The sequence below is a fragment of the Dendrobates tinctorius genome, unplaced genomic scaffold, assembly GCF_039654945.1.
Source record: "Dendrobates tinctorius isolate UK_male_01 unplaced genomic scaffold, ASM3965494v1 ptg000237l, whole genome shotgun sequence".
NCBI lineage: Eukaryota > Metazoa > Chordata > Amphibia > Anura > Dendrobatidae > Dendrobates > Dendrobates tinctorius.
The window spans coordinates 2,106,824-2,127,548 of NW_027361904.1; the positions used below are offsets into that span (position 1 = coordinate 2,106,824).

Below are 20,725 nucleotides of genomic sequence, written 5' to 3' on the forward strand. Positions count from 1 at the left end.
GGCTGATTCTATTTCTAAGAAGTCTTTGACTTCCCTGCCTTTTCAGGGTAATCGGCTATTTGGGGAGAAATCAGACAAGCTCATTTCAGATGCTACAGGGGGAAAAAGCAGCTTCCTTCCACAGCAAAAGATTAGGCCGCCTTTTCGTCAACCTCAGGCGCGCTTTTGAGCATTTTGCACCCCCGGGTGGATGGCAGCGGCCAGTACCTCCACCCCAGCTCACTATAACCAAGACAAGGAGCGTCAGGTCACGTATAGAACCAACCCGCTGGGTAGGATGCGGGGCCGCCCGCCCAGATCAAGGGGGGCCAGGTCCCAGAAGCCCTCAGCGAAATGACTCGAGGCATCCAGTACCCGAGGACAGCAGAGTAGGCGGGCGGACGTCTGCGCAGGTTCTGCCGCGTCTGGGTCGCGGTGGCGCGCGACGCATGGGTGGCAGAATTAGTGTGTTCCGGGTACAAAATAGTTTGTCAAAGATCCGCCAAGACGATTTTTTCTTTCCCGGCTTCCCAAAACGGAATCCCGGGCAGAGGCATTGCTAGGGGCCATCGAGGTGTTGCGGCGCAACGGGGTCATTGTCCCTGTACCAGAGTGCGAGAAGACCCAAGGATTTTATTCCAATCTGTTCGCAGTCCCCAAGAAGGACGGAACAGTAAGGCCGGTTCTGGTCTTAAAGCTCCTGAACAGGTTCATTAGGGTCAGGCGTTTTCGCATGGAATCTCTCCGGTCGGTCATATCGTCCATGGAGCACGGAGAATATTTGGCCTCGATCGATGTCCAGGATGCCTACCTGCACATCCCTATTTTTCCCCCGCATCAAAGGTTCCTTCGGTTTACAATCGAGGGCCGGCATTTTCAGTTTATGGCCCTACCTTTCGGGTTGGCCACGGCCCATAGGATATTCACGAAAGTGATGGCGGTCGTCATGGCCGTTCTACATTCTCGGGGCATAGTGGTTTTGCCGTACTTAGACGACCTCTTAGTAAAGGGGCCGTCCTTTCGGGCATGCGAGGAGAATGTCAGCATCACACTGGATATCCTATCTCGCCTAGGATGGTTGATCAACGGGAAGAAATCTTCCCTTACCCCAGCTCAGAGGATTTTATTCCTGGGGATGATTTTTGACACTTCCCGAGGGTTGGTAATTCTCCCTCAGGACAAGGCTCGGGCGCTCCGGCAGGGAGTCCGAAGTCTTCAACAACCGGGCCCTCACACTATTCAGTTCAGGATGAGGGTTCTAGGAAGGATGGTGGCGGCGATGGAAGCAATTCCGTTTGCTCAATTTCATCTCCGTCCCCTGCAGCATGCTCTCTTAGCGGCTTGGGACGGGAGTCCGTTCTCCCTCGATCATCAGTGCAGGTTGCCCTCTCAGGTTCGACGGGCGCGTCAATGGTGGACACACGACTCCTCTCTTCGTCAGGGGAAGCCTTTTCCCCCAGATCATTGGTTGGTGATCACGACCGATGCAAGTCTTTTCAGCTGGGGGGCAATCTTCCGGGATCACACGGCCCAGGGGCAATGGTCGCCTCAGGAGGCTCATCTTCCGATCAACCTGTTGGAGATTCGAGCGGTGCGGTTGGCGCTGCAGCGTTTTCAGCACTTGCTAGCAGGACGCCCAGTCCGAGTTCAATCAGACAACGCCACGGCAGTTGCGTACGTGAATCACCAGGGAGGCACGCGCAGCAGGGCAACCATGCGCGAGATAGAGCTTGTGCTCCGTTGGGCCGAGAGGCACCACTCGGTAATCTCAGCAGTTCATATACCAGGTGTGGAAAATTGGGCAGCAGATTTCCTAAGCCGACAGGGCGTTGCGGCCGGGGAATGGTCCCTTCACCCCGAGGTCTTCCAGCAGATATGCCAACGGTGGGGGACTCCAGACGTGGATCTGATGGCGTCCAGGGAGAACGCCAAGGTGAGCACGTTTGTCGCTCGGTCTCAGGACCCGCGAGCGATCGCGGTGGATGCGTTGGTCCTACCGTGGAGCCAGTTTCGGATCAATACCTGTTTCCCCCACTGCCGCTTCTCCCAAGGGTCATCAGAAAGATCAAGACAGAGGGGGTCCCGGCAATTCTTGCTGGCCCCGGACTGACCCCGTCGAGTATGGTACGCGGATCTAGTGCAGCTCCTCGCAGACGTGCCTTGGCGTCTACCGGAACGGCCAGACTTACTGTCTCAGGGGCCGATCTGCCACCCGAACTTAGGGGCCCTGTGTTTGACGGCATGGCCGTTGAATCTTGGATTCTGACCCAGGCGGGATTTGGGCGCGAAGTGGTTGCGACAATGGTTAGCGCCCGGAAGCCGGCCTCGGCGAAAATTTATCATAACACTTGGAAGGTTTTCTTTCATTGGTGTCGAGAACACGGGGTTGCGCCATTATCCTTTTCGGTCCCCAACATCCTGGCTTTTCTGCAGTCCGGCCTGGACGCAGGGTTGGCGCCAAGTTTCCTTAGGACGTAGATTTCGGCCTTGTCGGTCCTTTTTCAGCGAAAGATCGCTACCAATATGCAGGTCAGGACGTTCATTCAGGGGGTCTCTCATTTGGTGCCCCCCTATAGAGCACCCATAGACGCCTGGGACCTTAACCTGGTCCTGGGTGTCCTACAAGAAGCCCCGTTTGAACCATTACAGGAAATTTCATTGTCATATCTCTCCAGGAAGGTTGTATTCTTGGTAGCCATAACTTCCATTAGGCGGGTCTCGGAGTTAGGAGCATTATCTTGCAGAGCTCCTTTTCTGACTTTTTTTTAAGGATAAAGTAGTCCTTAGACCACCGCCGCCTTTTCTGCCGAAGGTCGTGTCCTCTTTCCATATTAATGAGGACATTGTTCTGCCTTCGTTTTGTCCAGCGCCAGTACACAGAGTGGAAAGGGCGCTCCACTCTTTAGATCTGGTAAGAGCTCTCAGGAGGTACGTGTCAAGGACAGCACCTTTTCGCCAGACGGACTCGTTGTTTGTGATTCCGGAAGGGCGCAGGAAGGGTCTCGCAGCCTCACGATCAACCATAGCCAGATGGATTCGCCTAACTATTCAGGAGGCTTACCGTATTAGAGGCGCACCGATTCCAACAGGGATAGAGGCGCACTCTACTCGGGCAGTGGGCGCCTCTTGGGCGCTTTGGCACCAGGCTTCGGCAGAGCAGGTATGCAAAGCAGCAACCTGGTCCAGCCTGCACACTTTTTGTAAGCATTACAATGTGCATACTCAGGCCTCGTTGGATGTGAGCCTGGGTAGGAAAATTCTCCAAGCAGCAGTGGCACACCTTTAGACAGGAGGGCATGCGGCTTGGATCGGTGAGTTGTCCTCCCACCCAGGGACTGCTTTAGGACGTCCCACAGTCTCTGTGTCCCCCAATGAGACGAAGGAGAAGCATGGATTTTTGTGAGTACTCACCGTAAAATCCTTTTCTCCGAGACGCTCATTGGGGGACACAGCACCCACCCTGATAGCCAGTTGGCTCTTGTTTATTTAATTAGTATTATTCCTTATTTAATGTAGGGTGGTCCTTTTTCAGACATATGATTTTCTGCGTTAAGGCTAATTTATGGATGTTCTCCTACTGCTTTTGCACTAAACTGGTTTCCGCCCGCTATCGGGGCGAGGGTGTATGCGGCGGAGGAGGAGCTAACTTGTTTTTTGTATGCCTAGTGTCAGCCTCCAGACGGCAGTAGCACACACCCACAGTCTCTGTGTCCCCCAATGAGCGTCTCGGAGAAAAGGATTTTACGGTGAGTACTCACAAAAATCCATGTATCATAACATTGTGATCTAGTGATCCCTGCTCTGAGATTGTGCTCTGTTTTGCCACCAAATATTTTAGTTATTAAATGAATGTTTCTCAATTATAATGTCCTATAACGTCACTACAGTCAATATATGAGGTTATATTACTAAACAAATATCAGTTTTATCCTTTGCAGATGACTGTACCGGGAGCTCAGAGGAAAATCCAAAATCTTCACACGTTAATGCAGATGATTGTAGTATCATTCAATATGCACATGAGGAGAAGACCAATACTGAAGATATACCCTCCATCCCTCATATCCAAAATGTATTATCTGATCCTGTGGAACAGATCCGATCTCCTGATTCATCACAGACTGTAAAGCAAAATACAAGTTACAGAACGAGTGTCAAACGTCAAAAAGTTCCCATAGGGGAAAAGCCATATACAAAATCAGTTTTGGCTACACATCAGAGAATTCACTCGGTGGAGAAGCCATTTTCATGTTCAGAATGTGGGAGATGTTTTAATCACAAACATGTTCTTATTAGGCATCAAACAATTCACTCAGGGGAGAAGCCATTTTTTTGTTTAGAGTGTGGGAAATGTTTTAACCAAAAAACAATTCTTATTAAACATCATCGAATTCACACAGGGGAGAAGCCATATTCTTGTCAGGAATGTGGAAAATGCTTTACTAGTAAATCAAATCTTCTTAGACATGAGAGAATTCACACAGAAGGAAAGACGTATTCATGTTCAGAATGTGGGAGATGTTTTGATCAGAAATCACATCTGGTTAGACATCAACAAATTCACACAGGGGAAAAGCCATTTTCTTGTTCAGAATGTGGAATCTGTTTTAGCCAGAAGCAAAGTCTTATTAGGCATCAAAGAATTCATACAGGAGAGAAGCCGTATTCATGTTCAGAATGTGGAAAATGTTTTACTTTAAAATCAGTTTTGATTAGACATCAAAGTAACAGAGGGGAAAAGTCATATTCATGCTCAGAATGTGGGAAATGTTTTAACCATAAACATATTTTTGTAAGACATCAAATAATTCACACAGGGGAAAAGCCATTTTCATGTTTAGAATGTGGGAAGTGTTTTAATCAGAAACATACTCTTATTGAACATCAAAGAATCCATACAGGGGAGAAGGCATTTTTATGTTCCAAATGTGGAGAAAGTTTTACCATGAAACAAGATCTTGTTAACCATCAAAAAATTCACACGGGGGAGAAGCCATACTCATGTTCACAATGTGGAAAATGCTTTAACTGTAAACATATTCTTATTAGACATCAAAAAATTCACACAAAGGAGAAGCCATTTGTATGTTTAGAATGTGGAAAACATTTTACCCAGAAATCAGATCTGGTCTTTCATGAAGGAGTCCACACAGGGGAAAAACCATTTTCATGTTCACAATGTGGGAAATGCTATAAAGAGAAACACCTTCTTAAAAGACACCAAAGAATTCACACAGGGGAGAAGCCGTTTTCATGTTCACAATGTGGAAAATGTTTTAACGAGAAACATGTTTTTATAAGACACCAAAGAATTCACACTGGAGAAAAGCCATATTCATGCTCAGAATGTGGAAAATGTTTTACCCAGAAACAACATCTTATAACACATCAAGTAATTCACACAGGGGAGAAGCCATTTTCATGCCCAAAATGTGGAAAATGCTTTACCCGGAAATCAGATCTTGTTAGACATGAAAGAATTCACACAAGGGGAAGCCAGATTCATTTTTAGAATGTGGAAAATGTTTCACTGTTAGATCAGATCTTGTTAAACATCAGAATTTAAATGGGAAAAAGACACTTTCAAGTTCAGAATGTAGAAAACATTATATAGCTTTATCCCTTTCCTAACATGGCCAATTTCTGTGTTTTCGCTTTTTCCTCCCAATTCAACAAATGTTGTTGCAATTCAACAAGTGTTTTGTGAGGTATTTTATTTACTATGTTCACTATATGGTAAAACTGACCTGGTAGTATGATTATCCAGGTCCTCAGGAGTGCACAGATACCAATCATATAGATTTTTTTTTATCTAAAGGCCACTTCTCACATAGGTTTTGTGACGCAACAGCAACCTCACCAGCGATCTCGCTACGTGTGACACATAGCGGCCTGCGATCTCGCTGATCGAGCTCGAATGTCCTAGACCATTTTTTTATTGTTGGTTTCCCGCTGGCCAGCATGCATCGCTATGTTTGACGCCATAAAAACGACGAACGACCTCGTTGGCGACTCAAAACACTCGCCTATCGAGGTCTGAGTCATCAGGAGAGCTGCTGTGTGACAAGGTCCCAACGGCCGCCGAGGTCGTTGTACGAATCGCCGCATCGTTCCTATGTCGTTGAGTAGATCTGCCTGTGTGACAGCTTACTAGCGACCATGTAGCGATGCACCAGCGATCCTTACCAGGTCGTGTCGTTGTTGGGATCGCTGGTGCGTCGCTATGTTTAACGGGGCCCTAAGCGATAAATAAAATTCGGAAATTTGTAAGAAAAAACAAAAAAGTTATTTACTTTTTGTCGTCATTTTTCGATACCCGTCGTGTTTTCATTTTTCAAAATATAGGACTGTGTGAGGACTTATTTTTTATTATCCCTAGCTGATGTTTTTACTGATCCCATTTTGGGGTAGATATAATGTTTTAATCACTTCTTATTACATTTTATTTAACAGAATGGCATTTAACCAGGACTAGTGATGAGCAGGCGTGCTTGGATAATGCTTCTCACTAACTAGGAGCTGCGGTATGTTCCCACACAGACACAGCCATTACACAGTACACATCAGGGGCATTCATAAGATTATCTCAGCACAGGAACATTTTTATTTTAACATATTCAAGTTTAAGATCTATTCCTTAAAATGAACTTTTTTTTTTATGGGAAAACCCCTTTAAGATTTATAGTTCTTGATAACTGAGTAATGTAATAAATAATTTCTCTCATTGATTATACAAAGTAAATTAAGGTCGTTTCCATTACAAGACCTGTAAACGAATGAATAAGCAATTATTTGTACTTGTTACATGTAAATTCTTGTCTGCCTTCAACATTAGGTCACTTATGGTGATCATATAGTAAATCACTGCTACAATAATGTAGTCCTGCTTCTCTGTGCTGCAGACCCCTCTCCTGTATGGCCTCATCGCACTCTCCTGTATGACCTCATCTCACTCTCCTGTATGGCCTCATCTCTCTCTCATTCCTGTATGACCTCATCACTTTCTCTCGATGACTATAAGCTGCGATGAATGCTGGCTGACTGATGAATGTGTAAAATAGCACACGCTGTGTGAACTCTTGTGCAGCTACCAGCCAACTGGCTTCCTTTGACTCAGGCTGACATGCAGACTTAGTGGCAGCACAGGTCCAAGGTAGACAGTCTCTGAGATATTGAACTTTCAAAATGGCAAATAATAAAAGAATGCAATGTCTGAGCCTAGCCAAGCCGATACCATGCAGCCACCCCTAGAACTCTGCATTATTGAGGTACAAAGCATAGCAACCAGTGATTAAATACGGTAGCCATATTTGGACTCCCTGCACAGATAAAATCCAGCAGAACCCAGTGGTGCCAAAGGCGTCTAATTTTGAGCATCGGGCGGAAACTTATGGGCATCCACGGTTCTTGCCGGAAAACCATGCACTCAGATATGGGAGAGAAGCAGCACAGCCCAGTGGGTTGGTGCAGTGTGTGGGAGGGAGCAGCCTAGGGGATATAAGGCAGCCCCTCATTTCTACTGGTAGGAGGCCCGTTACTGACGCGGCCAAGGGAATCATAAGAAAGATTTGGACCTGTGATCAATCAGCGCCTCCCTGTGGTCACGTGCTAAATAACATGGTAATTGCAATCTGTATCCTACCCTTGTACTACACTCCTGTCTGGATACTTGTATATACCTGTATCTAGTGCGCCTTTTGACGATTAAATATAAAATTAATCTTGGGCTGCTCTTATCTCGATTCATGAATCCCCATGTCCGCATGCTCAGTTGGTTATATTATACGCTACCCAGAGGTTAGTTTCTGACACGATATAATCCTGCTGTCGGACAGGGCTTATATCAAACGAGGAACTGGTGGCAGCATACCGTATGGTGTTAGTGAGGAACTCTTGATGGTGATGACCGGGAGGTTTACATATACAGTGGGTATGGAAAGTATAGGTTGCAGTTAGTGTTATGTAGCATTTGACCAACCACAGGGAGGTGCTGATGGATCACAGTTCCAAATCTTAGTCCAAAATGATGGGTTGCCTTATATCCCATAGGCTGCTCCCTCCCACACCCTGCTCCCACCCCTGGGCTTGTGCAGCCTCTCTCCTCCCATATCTGAGAATATGATTTTCTGCGCTGAAGCTCTGAGTGGGTCTGTGGCACTGCCACTGAGTTACGCTGGATTTTATCTGCGCATAGACTAAATATGCCTACCGTATGTAACTCCTGGTAGATATGCTTTATAACTCAATAACGCAGAGTGCTACAGGTGGCTGCCGGGCACGGGTGTATGGGGGAAGGAATGCTGATTCGGATTATGTACTCGGCTAGACTCAGAGATCGTGCATTCTGTTACTCTAGGGCATTTTCCAGATTCAATACCTCAGAGCCTTGCTGTGACTTGTTGTGCCACAAGGTCTCCATGTGCTTTGTCAGACAAAGGGCGCCAGCTAGCTGTAGCTGCAGATTTCACACCCTTGTGTTAAGATCTTCCTGGCATTTAAATTAAAAGGAAACATTGCATGGCTTTTTATGGCCTGGGGGAACACAAGGGTGGCGGGCACATTCCAGGAGTCGACGGTAATGTCCTGAACCTATAATCTAAAATGGATTCTCCCTCGTTCCTCACAATCTGACTCCACCAAATTAAGGGGAGAGCGTAATCGTGTAGTCCAGGACCACGTCATGTAACCGGGGACTGACCATGAATGGGGCATGTTTAAATGGGTTGTTCAGTGTAAACTGATAAGTTTCAGCAGAAAAGCAAACATGAATGGCAAACTAGGGCACACATATCACCACATTAACAGACGGAGCTATTTGTCTGAAGTATTGCGGTATGCAGTTCGGTCAAAAAAACGGAGGTGCTTGCATAAACAAACATGAATCATTCAATGTATAGTCGAAGAAGAAAAAATGCAGCACTCACCAGTTGAACTGAAAAAGTGTGCGTCTTTTATTTCACATGAATTCCATCCACAGGTTTATGGACATGCAGGACGTTAGAGGAATGCTGGGGGAGGGAGGTGCCAGACAACGGCCGTTTTGCGATTACTCGCTTCTACAGGTCCATAAACCTTTCGATGGAATTTATGTGAAATAAAAGACGCAGAGTTTTTCAGTTCAACTGGTGAGTGCTGCATTTTTTCTTCAACTATACATAAACTGATAAGTGTGCAGTTGCTCCATGTGACTGCAGATTTATGACTCCCCCATGCACGCACTGTGTGCTGCGGGGATTCGGCAGTATCTGAGCTGGGAATGGCGGTGTTACGAGACCCCGGCCACTAGTCGGGTTCTTGCCAGCAGTATGTATAATGGATATATCACAGACATTCTCAGCCCAGAAACTGGTGACTCCCCGCAGCACACAGCACCTACACTGGGGGACTCAAGAGTCTGCAGTCACTAACAGGCAATCCCTACATGTGCTGCGTCTCTGGAACAATTGTGTGACCTGCAGCCTCGGGGACTAGAACATATTCTTCCAGGATGCTGAAGACACTCCGAGCAGGATAACACCTTGTCCGAGCACATTCGCTTATTCTACTAAGGACCAGGGGGCGCTCATTACAAGGGGGCGATTCCGGGATCTCAATAGGAAAGGGTTCTCTACAGTTACAGCAGCCAGACTGGAATGCTGACCACTAGAGGAAGCAATGGCCCACTGTGTGAGGGAAGGAGAGCAGCAGCGGTAATAAGAGGAAGGAGAGCAGCAGTGGTAATAAGAAGAGGAAGGAGAGCAGCAGCAGTGATAAGAAGAGGAAGGAGAGCAGCAGCGGTGATAAGAGGAAGGAGAGCAGCAGCGGTGATAAGAAGAGCAAGGAGAGCAGTAGCGTTAATAAGAGAAAGGAGAGCAGCAGCGGTAATAAGAAGAGTGGGAGAGCGGCAACGATAATAAGAGGAAGGAGAGTGGAAGAGGTAAGAGGAAGCAAAGCAGCAGCGGTAATAAGAAGAGGAAGGAGAGCAGCAGCGGTAATAAGAAGAGGAAGGAGCAACAGAGGCTGAACAGAGGAGATCACAGAGTCAGGAGGACGCTGCACCCAGAACTGTGACGTGGTGACAGAAGGGGATCAGGAGCGGGGATTGTGGAGCGGTGGAGTCCAGGTAATGGTGTGACAATGCTCCCTGAGACCGTGAGGAAAGAGGACGGGGAACGGTGCAGATCGGAGCCTGGCAGCCAAGCACAGGAACACTGGGCCCCGGACAGGAGCCCCGAGGGGCCACACTGCTTGTGTCACGGCTGTGTGACAGTCACAGCACATGTATGGAGAGCCCAATAAACAGGCAGTGGAGCTGAACAGCTGATTATCAGGAGTCTCCAGGTGTCTGGACCCCCTGCAGCTTAGGCTAGTTTCACACTAGCGTTTATGAGCGCAGCGACGGCCTGCGCACGGCCGCCGCTAAGCCCCGCCCCCTGCCGCGCCCCACCGGTAGCTCCGCCCACCGGCGCATGACGCTGCATGCGCCCTGCGTCCCCTATCTTTATCACAGGGGGAGCAGGCCGTGCGCAGTATGCGTTTGGCGGCGCATACGCCTTTTTGACGGTGCGCCGACGCAACCAAACTGCAGCAGGTTGCGTTTGGCGCAGGTCGGCGCACCGTCAAAAGGACGCATGCGCCGCCAAACGCATACTGCGCACGGCCTGCGCCCCCTGTGATAAAGATAGGGGACGCAGGGCGCATGCAGCGTCATGCGCCGGTGGGCGGAGCTACCGGCGGGGGCGCGGCAGGGGGGGGGGCTTAGCGGCGGCCGTGCGCAGGCCGTCGCTGCGCTCATAAACGCTAGTGTGAAACTAGCCTTAGGCTAGGTTCATATTTGCGTATGGAGAAGCTGCAGACTTCCTCCATGAAGCTCCGTCTACGTCCGCATACTCCTGCATACCCTATCTTTAACATTGGGTATGCAGGTTGTGTGGATGTATGCGGATACGCGGAGCAGAGCCGTGTGTAATGTGCGCGGAGCCGCCTGTGTAATGTGTGGGGAGCAGAGCCGCGTGTGTAATGTGTGCGGAGCGGAGCCGCGTGTGTAATGTGTGCGGAGCGGAGCCGCGTGTGTAATGTGTGCGGAGCGGAGCCGCGTGTGTAATGTGTGCGGAGCGGAGCCGCGTGTGTAATGTGCGGGGAGCGGAGCCGCGTGTGAAATGTGCGCGGAGCGGAGCCGCGTGTGTAATGTGCGCAGAGCGGAGCCGCGTGTGTAATGTGTGCGGAGCGGAGCCGCGTGTGTAATGTGTGCGGAGCGGAGCCGCGTGTGAAATGTGCACGGGGCGGAGTCGTGTCTGTAATGTGTGCGGGGCGGAGCCACGTGTGTAATGTGTGCGGAGCCACGTGTGTAATGTGTGCGGAGCGGAGCCGCGTGTGTAATTTGGGCGGAGCGGAGCCGCATGTGTAATTGTGCGGAGCATAATGTGTGCAGAGCGGACCCGCTTGTGTAATGTGTGCGGGGCGAAGCCGTGTGTGCAATGTGTGCGAAGCGGAGCCGTGTGTGTAATGTGTGCGGAGCGGAGCCGCGTGTGTAATGTGTGCGGAGCCGGCGATAGTTGGCATAGATGCTGATGCAGTTCAAAGCAGTGATGGAGGCGAGAGCGTCAGCTGACGCTCCCTCTCCCATCATTCCTCGCTCTGCCTGTGACACTGTAGGTGCGAGATGATGTCATCGCGCACTCACTGTGTGCCAGGCAGAGCAGGCTGAGACAGGAACCGAGAGCAGCTTGGGCACGAGGAGAGGTGAGGAGTGTGGGTTTTTTTTAATGTGAGTACTGGACTGTGGGGCCATTCTCTGGGGGGGAGATGCGGGGTGTGCTGTATACCATGGTGCTGTGCTATATACCATGTGGTGCTGTGTACCATGTGGTGCTGTATACCATGTGGTGCTGTGCTATATACTATGTGGGGCTGTGCTGTATACCATGTGGGGCTGTGCTATATACTAAGTGGGGCTGTGCTATATACCATGGGGGGTTATATTATACATTATATTCTATGAGGGAGGCTGTTATATAATATGGGGGGCTACATTATATTCTATGGGGAGGTGGGCTGTATTATATTCTATTTGGGGCTACATTATATTCTATGGGGGGCTGTATTATATTTTATGGGGGGTGATCACATCAAACTCTGAGGGGGCTACATTATACTATATGAGGAGGCTACATTGTATTCTATGGGCTGCTAGATTATATTGTATGGGGCTTTATTATACTTTGAGGGGGCTACATTATATTCTATGGGGGGCTGTATTATTTTTTATGGGGGGTGATCGCATCATACACTGAGGGGGCTACATTTTACTATATGAGGAGGCTACATTGTATTCTATGGGGGGGCTGCATCATATTCTATGGGGGCTAGATTATTGTGTATGGGGGCTTCAATAAACTTTATGAGGGGGCTACATTATATTCTATTGGGGCTGCATTATACTGTATGAAGGCTACATTGTATTCTATTGAGGGGCTACATTATACGATATAAGGGGCTGCATTATACTCTCATTGGGCTGCCATATATTCTATGGAGGGGCTGCATTATATTCTATGGGGGGTTACATTATATTGTATGGGGTGGCTGCATTATACTATATGTGGGCTGCATTATACTGTATCGAGGACTATGGGGAATACATTATATGAAGAACTATGGGGTGCATTATACTATGGGAAGTGAATTGTACAACATGGATGACTGGCAGTGTATTTCAATATATGGAGCACTATGAGGAGTATTATACCATATGGAGGACTGAGCAGTGTATTTAATATATGGAGGAGTGTATTATATGGAGGACTGAGTGTATTTTATTATATTTGCATTTATGTGAGCCAATTTTGGTTCATTATTGTTTTTTTTTAATTAATTACTAAATACTGTATTTTTATTTTTAAAGGTTGAATCCCTTGATAGAAACTCTTCCCAATAATTGTTGTATGTCCTTTTTACATATCGTATAAAGTACGGTATATGATTTAATCCCAAGGCCCGAATTTTGCTAGTGACTTCTGGCACCTAGTTTATATGGTGAATGTCTGTTGGAATGTGCATTTAGCCCATAGTGCACAGTGGTGACGCAGGGGGTTAATCCCCTCTGTGGTTGCTGTCTGTGTGCTGGTACTCCGCCTCTGTCCTCTAGGGGGTATGTGGCGTAGTGCTTGTGGCTTATGCACAGCCATTGGTATGAATGTTTTAAGTGTCCAGTTCATCACTTAATATGATCACTACAAGTGCCCTACTCCATCTAAGTACTGAGATTTATCTCTTGTGAACAAATGCTGTTTCTTCTTATGAAATACTGTGTGGGCATAGTTGCCAGCACTTCTAATGGTGGAGCGGGGAGTGGAAGTGCCTAGTGAGCATGTGCGTTGACATCATCGCTGACATCACTGCCGAGTGGCCAATCGGGAATATCTGATTACTGACATGCTCAGTTGTGCTCTGAGAACGCTGTTATGGTGGAACTACAACATGATGTCTGGGTCAGAGTGCTCCGGGGGATTTGTAATGTTTATGTATTGTAAATATCACACAGGTGTCTCATCTTTTAATCATTGTTCATCTAGCCGCATCAATGATTGTAGATACGGTTGGATATAATTTTTTGCACTACAGTGTAATTTTTTATACACTGATTATTCATACAGTATATGATAATTTTTGTATATTGGTAAATTGAAGAGATATGTATAAAAAGTGCACTATTCTATGGTAACACTGTGCTGGAGAAAGACCGTGCTGTGAGGTCGAAACGTTGCACCACTTGGTGCTGGAGTAAAGCCCACCATTTTCCCTTTATCTGGAGGAGCGCTGCCAGATTTTTTTTCATTTATATGTTGCGTTGGACAACCGCATTATTCAGGAAGCATTGCACCCAAAATCTGCTGAAGGTTGTGCTGCTGAAAATATATATATCACACATATACCCACAATAAATGTCTAATAAATCTATTTCATAGGCACATCTTGACCACAACAGACTACACTGCCTGTGCTGCCCAATCACTATGCATCTTTCATTTCACCAGAGCTGTTTAAAATAAGAAAGCTGATCTGTGACTGGTTGCTATGAGCAACAGTTTTCCCGGGTGGGAGAAATCTAGCATCCCCGAGAACACAAGCTCCCAGCCATTGCCTGCCCCCCAGAAAGGAGCAGAGAGCACATGACAGAAATGAATCCCCCCTCCTCTATTACTGCCAGGCTTTATTACCAGCGTGGAAAATCGCATCATCAGCGGCCGCACACAGAGCCGCACTGCCAGGCTACATAACACCACATCTCCAGGAACTCCCTGCTCAGCGCCACCCGGCTGAGGACTATGGGATGGAGGATATGTATGATGGGTATATGGGCACGGGACTATGGGATGTAGGATATGTATGATGGGTATATGGGAACGGGACTATGGGATGGAGGATGTGTGATGGGTATATGGGCACTAGACTATGGGATGGAGGATGTGTGATGGGTATATGGGCACGGGACTATGGGATGGAGGATGTGTGATGGGTATATGGGCACGGGACTATGGGATGGAGGATATGTATGATGGGTATATGGGCACGGGACTATGGGATGGAGGATATGTATGATGGGTATATGGGCATGGGACTATGGGATGGAGGATATGTATGATGGGTATATGGGCACGGGATTATGGAATAGAGCATGTGTGATGGGTATATGGGCACTAGACTATGGGATGGAGGATGTGTGATGGGTATATGGGCACGGGACTATGGGATGGAGGATGTGTGATGGGTATATGGGCACGGGACTATGGGATGGAGGATATGTATGATGGGTATATGGGCACGGGACTATGGGATGTAGGATATGTATGATGGGTATATGGGCATGGGACTATGGGATTGAGCATGTGTGATGGGTATATGGGCACTGGACTATGGGATGGAGGATGTGTGATGGGTATATGGGCATGGGACTATGGGATGGAGGATATGTATGATGGGTATATGGGCACGGGACTATGGGATTGAGCATGTGTGATGGGTATATGGGCACTGGACTATGGGATGGAGGATGTGTGATGGGTATATGGGCATGGGACTATGGGATGGAGGATATGTATGATGGGTATATGGGCACGGGACTATTGGATGGAGGATGTGTGATGGGTATATGGGCACTGGACTATGGGATGGAGGACATGTATGATGGGTATATGGGCACGGGACTATGGGATGGAGGATATGTATGATGGGTATATGGGCACGGGACTATGGGATGGAGGATATGTATGATGGGTATATGGGCACTGGACTATGGGATGGAGGATATGTATGATGGGTATATGGGCACTGGACTATGGGATTGAGCATGTGTGATGGGTATATGGGCACGGGACTATGGGATGGAGGACATGTATGATGGGTATATGGGCACGGGACTATGGGATGGAGGACATGTATGATGGGTATATAGGCACGGGACTATGGGATGGAGGATGTGTGATGGGTATATGGGCACTGGACTATGGGATGGAGGACATGTATGATGGGTATATGGGCACGGGACTATGGGATGGAGGATGTGTGATGGGTATATGGGCACGTGATTATGGGATGGAGGATATGTATGATGGGTATATGGGCACTGGACTATGGGATGGAGTATATGTATGATGGGTATATGGGCACTGGACTATGGGATGGAGGATATGTATGATGGGTATATGGGCACTGGACTATGGGATGGAGGATATGTATGATGGGTATATGGGCACGGGACTATGGGATGGACGATATGTATGATGGGTATATGGGCATGGGACTATGGGATGGAGGATGTGTGATGGGTATATGGGAACGGGACTATGGGATGGAGGATGTGTGATGGGTATATGGGCACTGGACTATGGGATGGAGGACATCTATGATGAGTATATGGGCATGGGACTATGAGATGGAGGATGTGTGATGGGTATATGGGAACGGGACTATGGGATGGAGGATGTGTGATGGGTATATGGGCACTGGACTATGGGATGGAGGACATCTATGATGAGTATATGGGCATGGGACTATGAGATGGAGGATGTGTGATGGGTATATGGGCACTGGACTATGGGATGGAGGACATCTATGATGAGTATACGGGCATGGGACTATGGGATGGAGGATGTGTGATGGGTATATGGGAACGGGACTATGGGATGGAGGATGTGTGATGGGTATATGGGCACTGGACTATGGGATGGAGGACATCTATGATGAGTATATGGGCATGGGACTATGGGATGGAGGATGTGTGATGGGTATATGGGAACGGGACTATGGGATGGAGGATGTGTGATGGGTATATGGGCACTGGACTATGGGATGGAGGATATGTATGATGGGTATATGGGCATGGGACTATGAGATGGAGGATGTGTGATGGGTATATGGGCACGGGACTATGGGATGGAGGATATGTATGATGGGTATATGGGCACTGGACTGTGGGATGGAGCATATGTATGATAGCTATATGGGCACGCGACTATGGGATGGAGGATGTGTGATGGGTATATGGGCACTCGACTATGGGATGGAGGATATGTATGATGGGTATATGGGCACTGGACTATGGGATGGAGGATATGTATGATGGGTATATGGGCACGGGACTATGGGATGGAGGATGTGTGATGGGTATATGGGCACGGGCCTATGGGATGGAGGATGTGTGATGGGTATATGGGCACTGGACTGTGGGATGGAGAATATGTATGATGGGTATATGGGCACTGGACTATGGGATGGAGGATATGTATGATGGGTATATGGGCACTGGACTATGGGATGGAGGATATGTATGATGGGTATATGGGCACGGGACTATGGGATGGAGGATGTGTGATGGGTATATGGGCATGGGACTATGGGATGGAGGATGTGTGATGGGTATATGGGTACTGGACTGTGGGATGGAGGATATGTATGATGGGTATATGGGCACTGGACTATGGGATGGAGGATATGTATGATGGGTATATGGGCACGGGACTATGGGATGGACGATATGTATGATGGCTATATGGGCATGGGACTATGGGATGGAGGATGTGTGATGGGTATATGGGCACGGGACTATGGGATGGATGATGTGTGATGGGTATATGGGCACGGGACTATGGGATGGAGGATGTGTGATGGGTATATGGGCACGGGACTATGGGATGGAGGATGTGTGATGGGTATATGGGAACGGGACTATGGGATGGAGGATATGTATGATGGGTATATGGGCACTGGACTGTGGGATGGAGCATATGTATGATAGCTATATGGGCACGAGACTATGGGATGGAGGATGTGTGATGGGTATATGGGCACGGGACTATGGGATGGAGGATATGTATGATGGGTATATGGGCACTGGACTGTGGGATGGAGCACATGTATGATAGCTATATGGGCACGGGACTATGGGATGGAGGATAATCATTATTACTATGCCCGGGAAATGCTGGGCTCTTCAGCTAGTTCACTATAAAATTATGAGAATTAGTCAAAATTATGTGAATAGGTTTCTTCAGATTAAAAAAAATAAAAATCATGGCCACATTCAATTTTTTTTTTTTAAACCACTCGTGGGATTAGTAATCAAAATATCAAGAAAATCAATAGAGGACTGACTATATTTACATGTTAACTTGATGTTCAGCTTATTGCCATTTAAAGTCCCAACAAAGTCAAGGAGGTCTCGCTCTGAGCCCTGCCATATCATGAGAATATCATCGATATAGCGGACCCAGAGCAAGACCCCCTCGATATGCGCAATGGGTTCCTCCTCTTTTGGGGGACTCCCTTTTAAATATATAGTTATTGTGATTGTTTCATTAACATGATATTCTCCCAATGGTACTATATTTTTTCACTAGTTTAGCACTTCTCTTGTTTACTTAATGCATAGTCACCTAAATAATCTAGTTTATCGTGCTATTGATATTATATATTCTAATTAGTAACTGGATTTACCGTTCACATTTTAGTCCTTCCTTCCCCTCATAAAGGACATATTTTTGCTTGGAAACATAGGGAATTTTTACCTCTATTTAGCGCAGGTATTCTGTTTGATGTGGTGTTTCCTGTGCGTGATCCGGTTTCTGGCGTCGTCATGACGACGCGTCCCTGTGTTGCCGCTTCCTCCCTCCTGCTCTGATGCGTCGAGCGTGGAAGGGGCGTGGCTTCACACGGCGCCGATCTGTGACGGCGCTTGTCCGGGTCTCTGGCTTCGTCATGACAACGCGTCCATGTGTTGCCGCCTCCCCCCCTCTCCTGCTCTGACGCGTCGAGTTTGGAGGAGGCGCGGCTTCACACGGCGCCGCTCAATGACGATGCTTGCCCGGGCCGCGCACAGGAAGCCAACATCAACGCCGCCTCCCAGTTCACTTTACTGTCATATAAAAGGGTGCAGAGGCAGCCCAATTATGTTCAGGGGTCTCCTGCCCGCACTTTAAGGTAAATATGCTTTAGCAGCAACTTTACATCAATGCCTGGGTATATGCTGGGTTTATACTCTTATTACCACTAGTGCTCATGTATGTTACATCACCCAGTATCCTCAATCTGGCTTGTCTTTTGCATTTTCATGTGCCTCATTTCATTTGGCGCTTTTATACACCACTGTGTTCTTATTATTAAATCAAATCTGTGCATTCCTGTGGCTTTACTGTTCGCCAGGGAATTATAAGACTATAATATATGCAGCATTGCTATTTACCCTACGTGCGGTTCTTTGTGTGTTATGTTCCCCGCATTATTATGTCTATTCTTATCTATGAATTTATTATGTCTTAAATAAAGTTTGTAATTTTAGGCATTGCTTCTTTCTTTTTTGGATGGTCTTTTCATGAAGCATTCTGTCTATTAGGCTTCTGTTGTTTTGGATAAATATGTACATAGATTAGTTACTGCAAATTATGTCCTTCTTGGCTAAAAATACTCTTCAAAATTATTAAGTGTTTTTACCCCTCTGTAAAATATGTAGTGTGACTTCTGCCAGAGTCTGTGCTATGGAGCAGAGGGGCACCGCAGTCAGACCCTCATAAAACAAATGTCCTATATGCCTTCTAAACGGACCAGGCTGTATGGGTTGTAGAGAATGGTAAGTGCTTACAGAAGGCCGACGTACACAGAAAAACAACGGTGGGACCTAAGAAACTGGTTATATAAGCGATTATCATGTTATTTTTATTTCCTTTTTTTTTTTTATTTACTATATTTTTCACACCATAAGAGGCACCCCAAATTTTGGTGAGTAAAGTAGAAAGAAAAAAAAAAAGATTTTTGATAAAATGAGGATCTTATAGTCCGTGTTTACGGTAGCTAACACGGGGAGTGGTGGATTGGGGTCACAGGAGGCAGAGTCCGTGCTTCCTGAAACCGGCGGCCTTGGGATGGTGCTGCAGGCCCTTGGGGGAGGGGGGGGCTGCAAGGCTGCGGGTCCTGGGCTGGAAGAAGAGATCGGGCTTCAGGAAAAAGGCCTCCTCATTCCCCACACAGCCCCTCATCTTCCCCCAATTCCCCACACAGCCCTTCATCATCTTCCCTATGCATCCCCACTCACGTAACATCGATCCCTTTCCAAAATAGATCCTCAGAGCACTCACACCAAGTCCTACGTCCTCATTCCCATTTGTACAAGAGTCCATGGTGCAGCCCCAGTCTTCTCACACAGCTCCATGGTGCGCCCCTCAGTCCTCTCCTCACACGGCTCCATGGTGCGGCCCCTCAGTCCTCTCCTCACACGGCTCCATGGTGCGGCCCCTCAGTCCTCTCCTCACACGGCTCCATGGTGCGGCCCCTCAGTCCTCTCCTCACACAGCTCCATGGTGCAGCCCCTCAGTCCTCTCCTCACACGGCTCCATGGTGCGGCCCCTCAGTCCTCTCCTCACACGGCTCCATGGTGCGGCCCTTCAGTACTCTCCTCACACAGCTCCATGGTGCGGCCAGTGGTGGGATTCAAATTTTCAACAACAGGTTCTGTGTTTGTGTGTAGGAAAGCCACACCCATTTTTAAGCCACACCCATTTTTAAGCCACACCCATTTACACACACCTTTTCCTCAAACATATACAAGTAGGGGCGCAGTCAAACAGTTAAAAAAAAAAATAATAAATTGGAATGAGATCAGAACAGTGCACAGGTCCCAAAAAGGCAGCACAGGTCCCCAGTAGGCAGCACAGGTCCCTAGTAGGCAGCACACGTCCCCAGTAGGCAGCACACGTCCCCAGTAGGCAGCACACGTCCCCAGTAGGCAGGACAGGTCCCCAATATGCAGCACAGGTCCCCAGTATGCCGCACACATCCCCATTAGGCAGCACAGGTCCCCAGTATGCCGCACACATCCCCATTAGGCAGCACAGGTCCCCAGTATGCAGCACACATCCCCATTAAGCAGCACACGTCCCCAATATGCAGCACACGACCCCATTAGGCAGCACACGTCCCCATTAGGCACCACACGTCCCCATTAGGCACCACACGTCCCCATTAGGCACCACACGTCCCCATTAGGCACCACACGTCCCCATTAGGCAGGACAGGTCCCCAATATGCAGCCAGCACATGTCCCCATTAGGCAGCACATACTGACCTGACACAGCAGCACCGACCAGTCCAGGATGATGAAGATGGCAGGCCGGGCCCGGGGTGACTAAGAAGGCAGGCCGCAGACCACGCGCAACTCACACTGGTTAGTATCAGTGCGCGGGGGCCGCTGGGGTCCGGCGGGGTGTGCTCAATCCCT

At 48.0% G+C, this 20,725-nt stretch overlaps 1 protein-coding gene across 1 annotated transcript in view; it reads left to right on the top strand.

The window, feature by feature from the left end:
* LOC141060494 (uncharacterized) overlaps nt 1-6,855 on the top strand; it is a 561,818-nt gene extending 554,963 nt beyond the window's left edge. Inside the window, exon 11 of the mRNA XM_073556756.1 lies at nt 4,296-6,855. Within this exon, the coding sequence (XP_073412857.1) occupies nt 4,296-5,491 (1,196 nt within the window). The 3' untranslated portion in view covers nt 5,492-6,855. The remainder of the gene's footprint in view (nt 1-4,295) is intronic.
* The last annotated feature ends 13,870 nt before the right edge of the window (nt 6,856-20,725 follow it).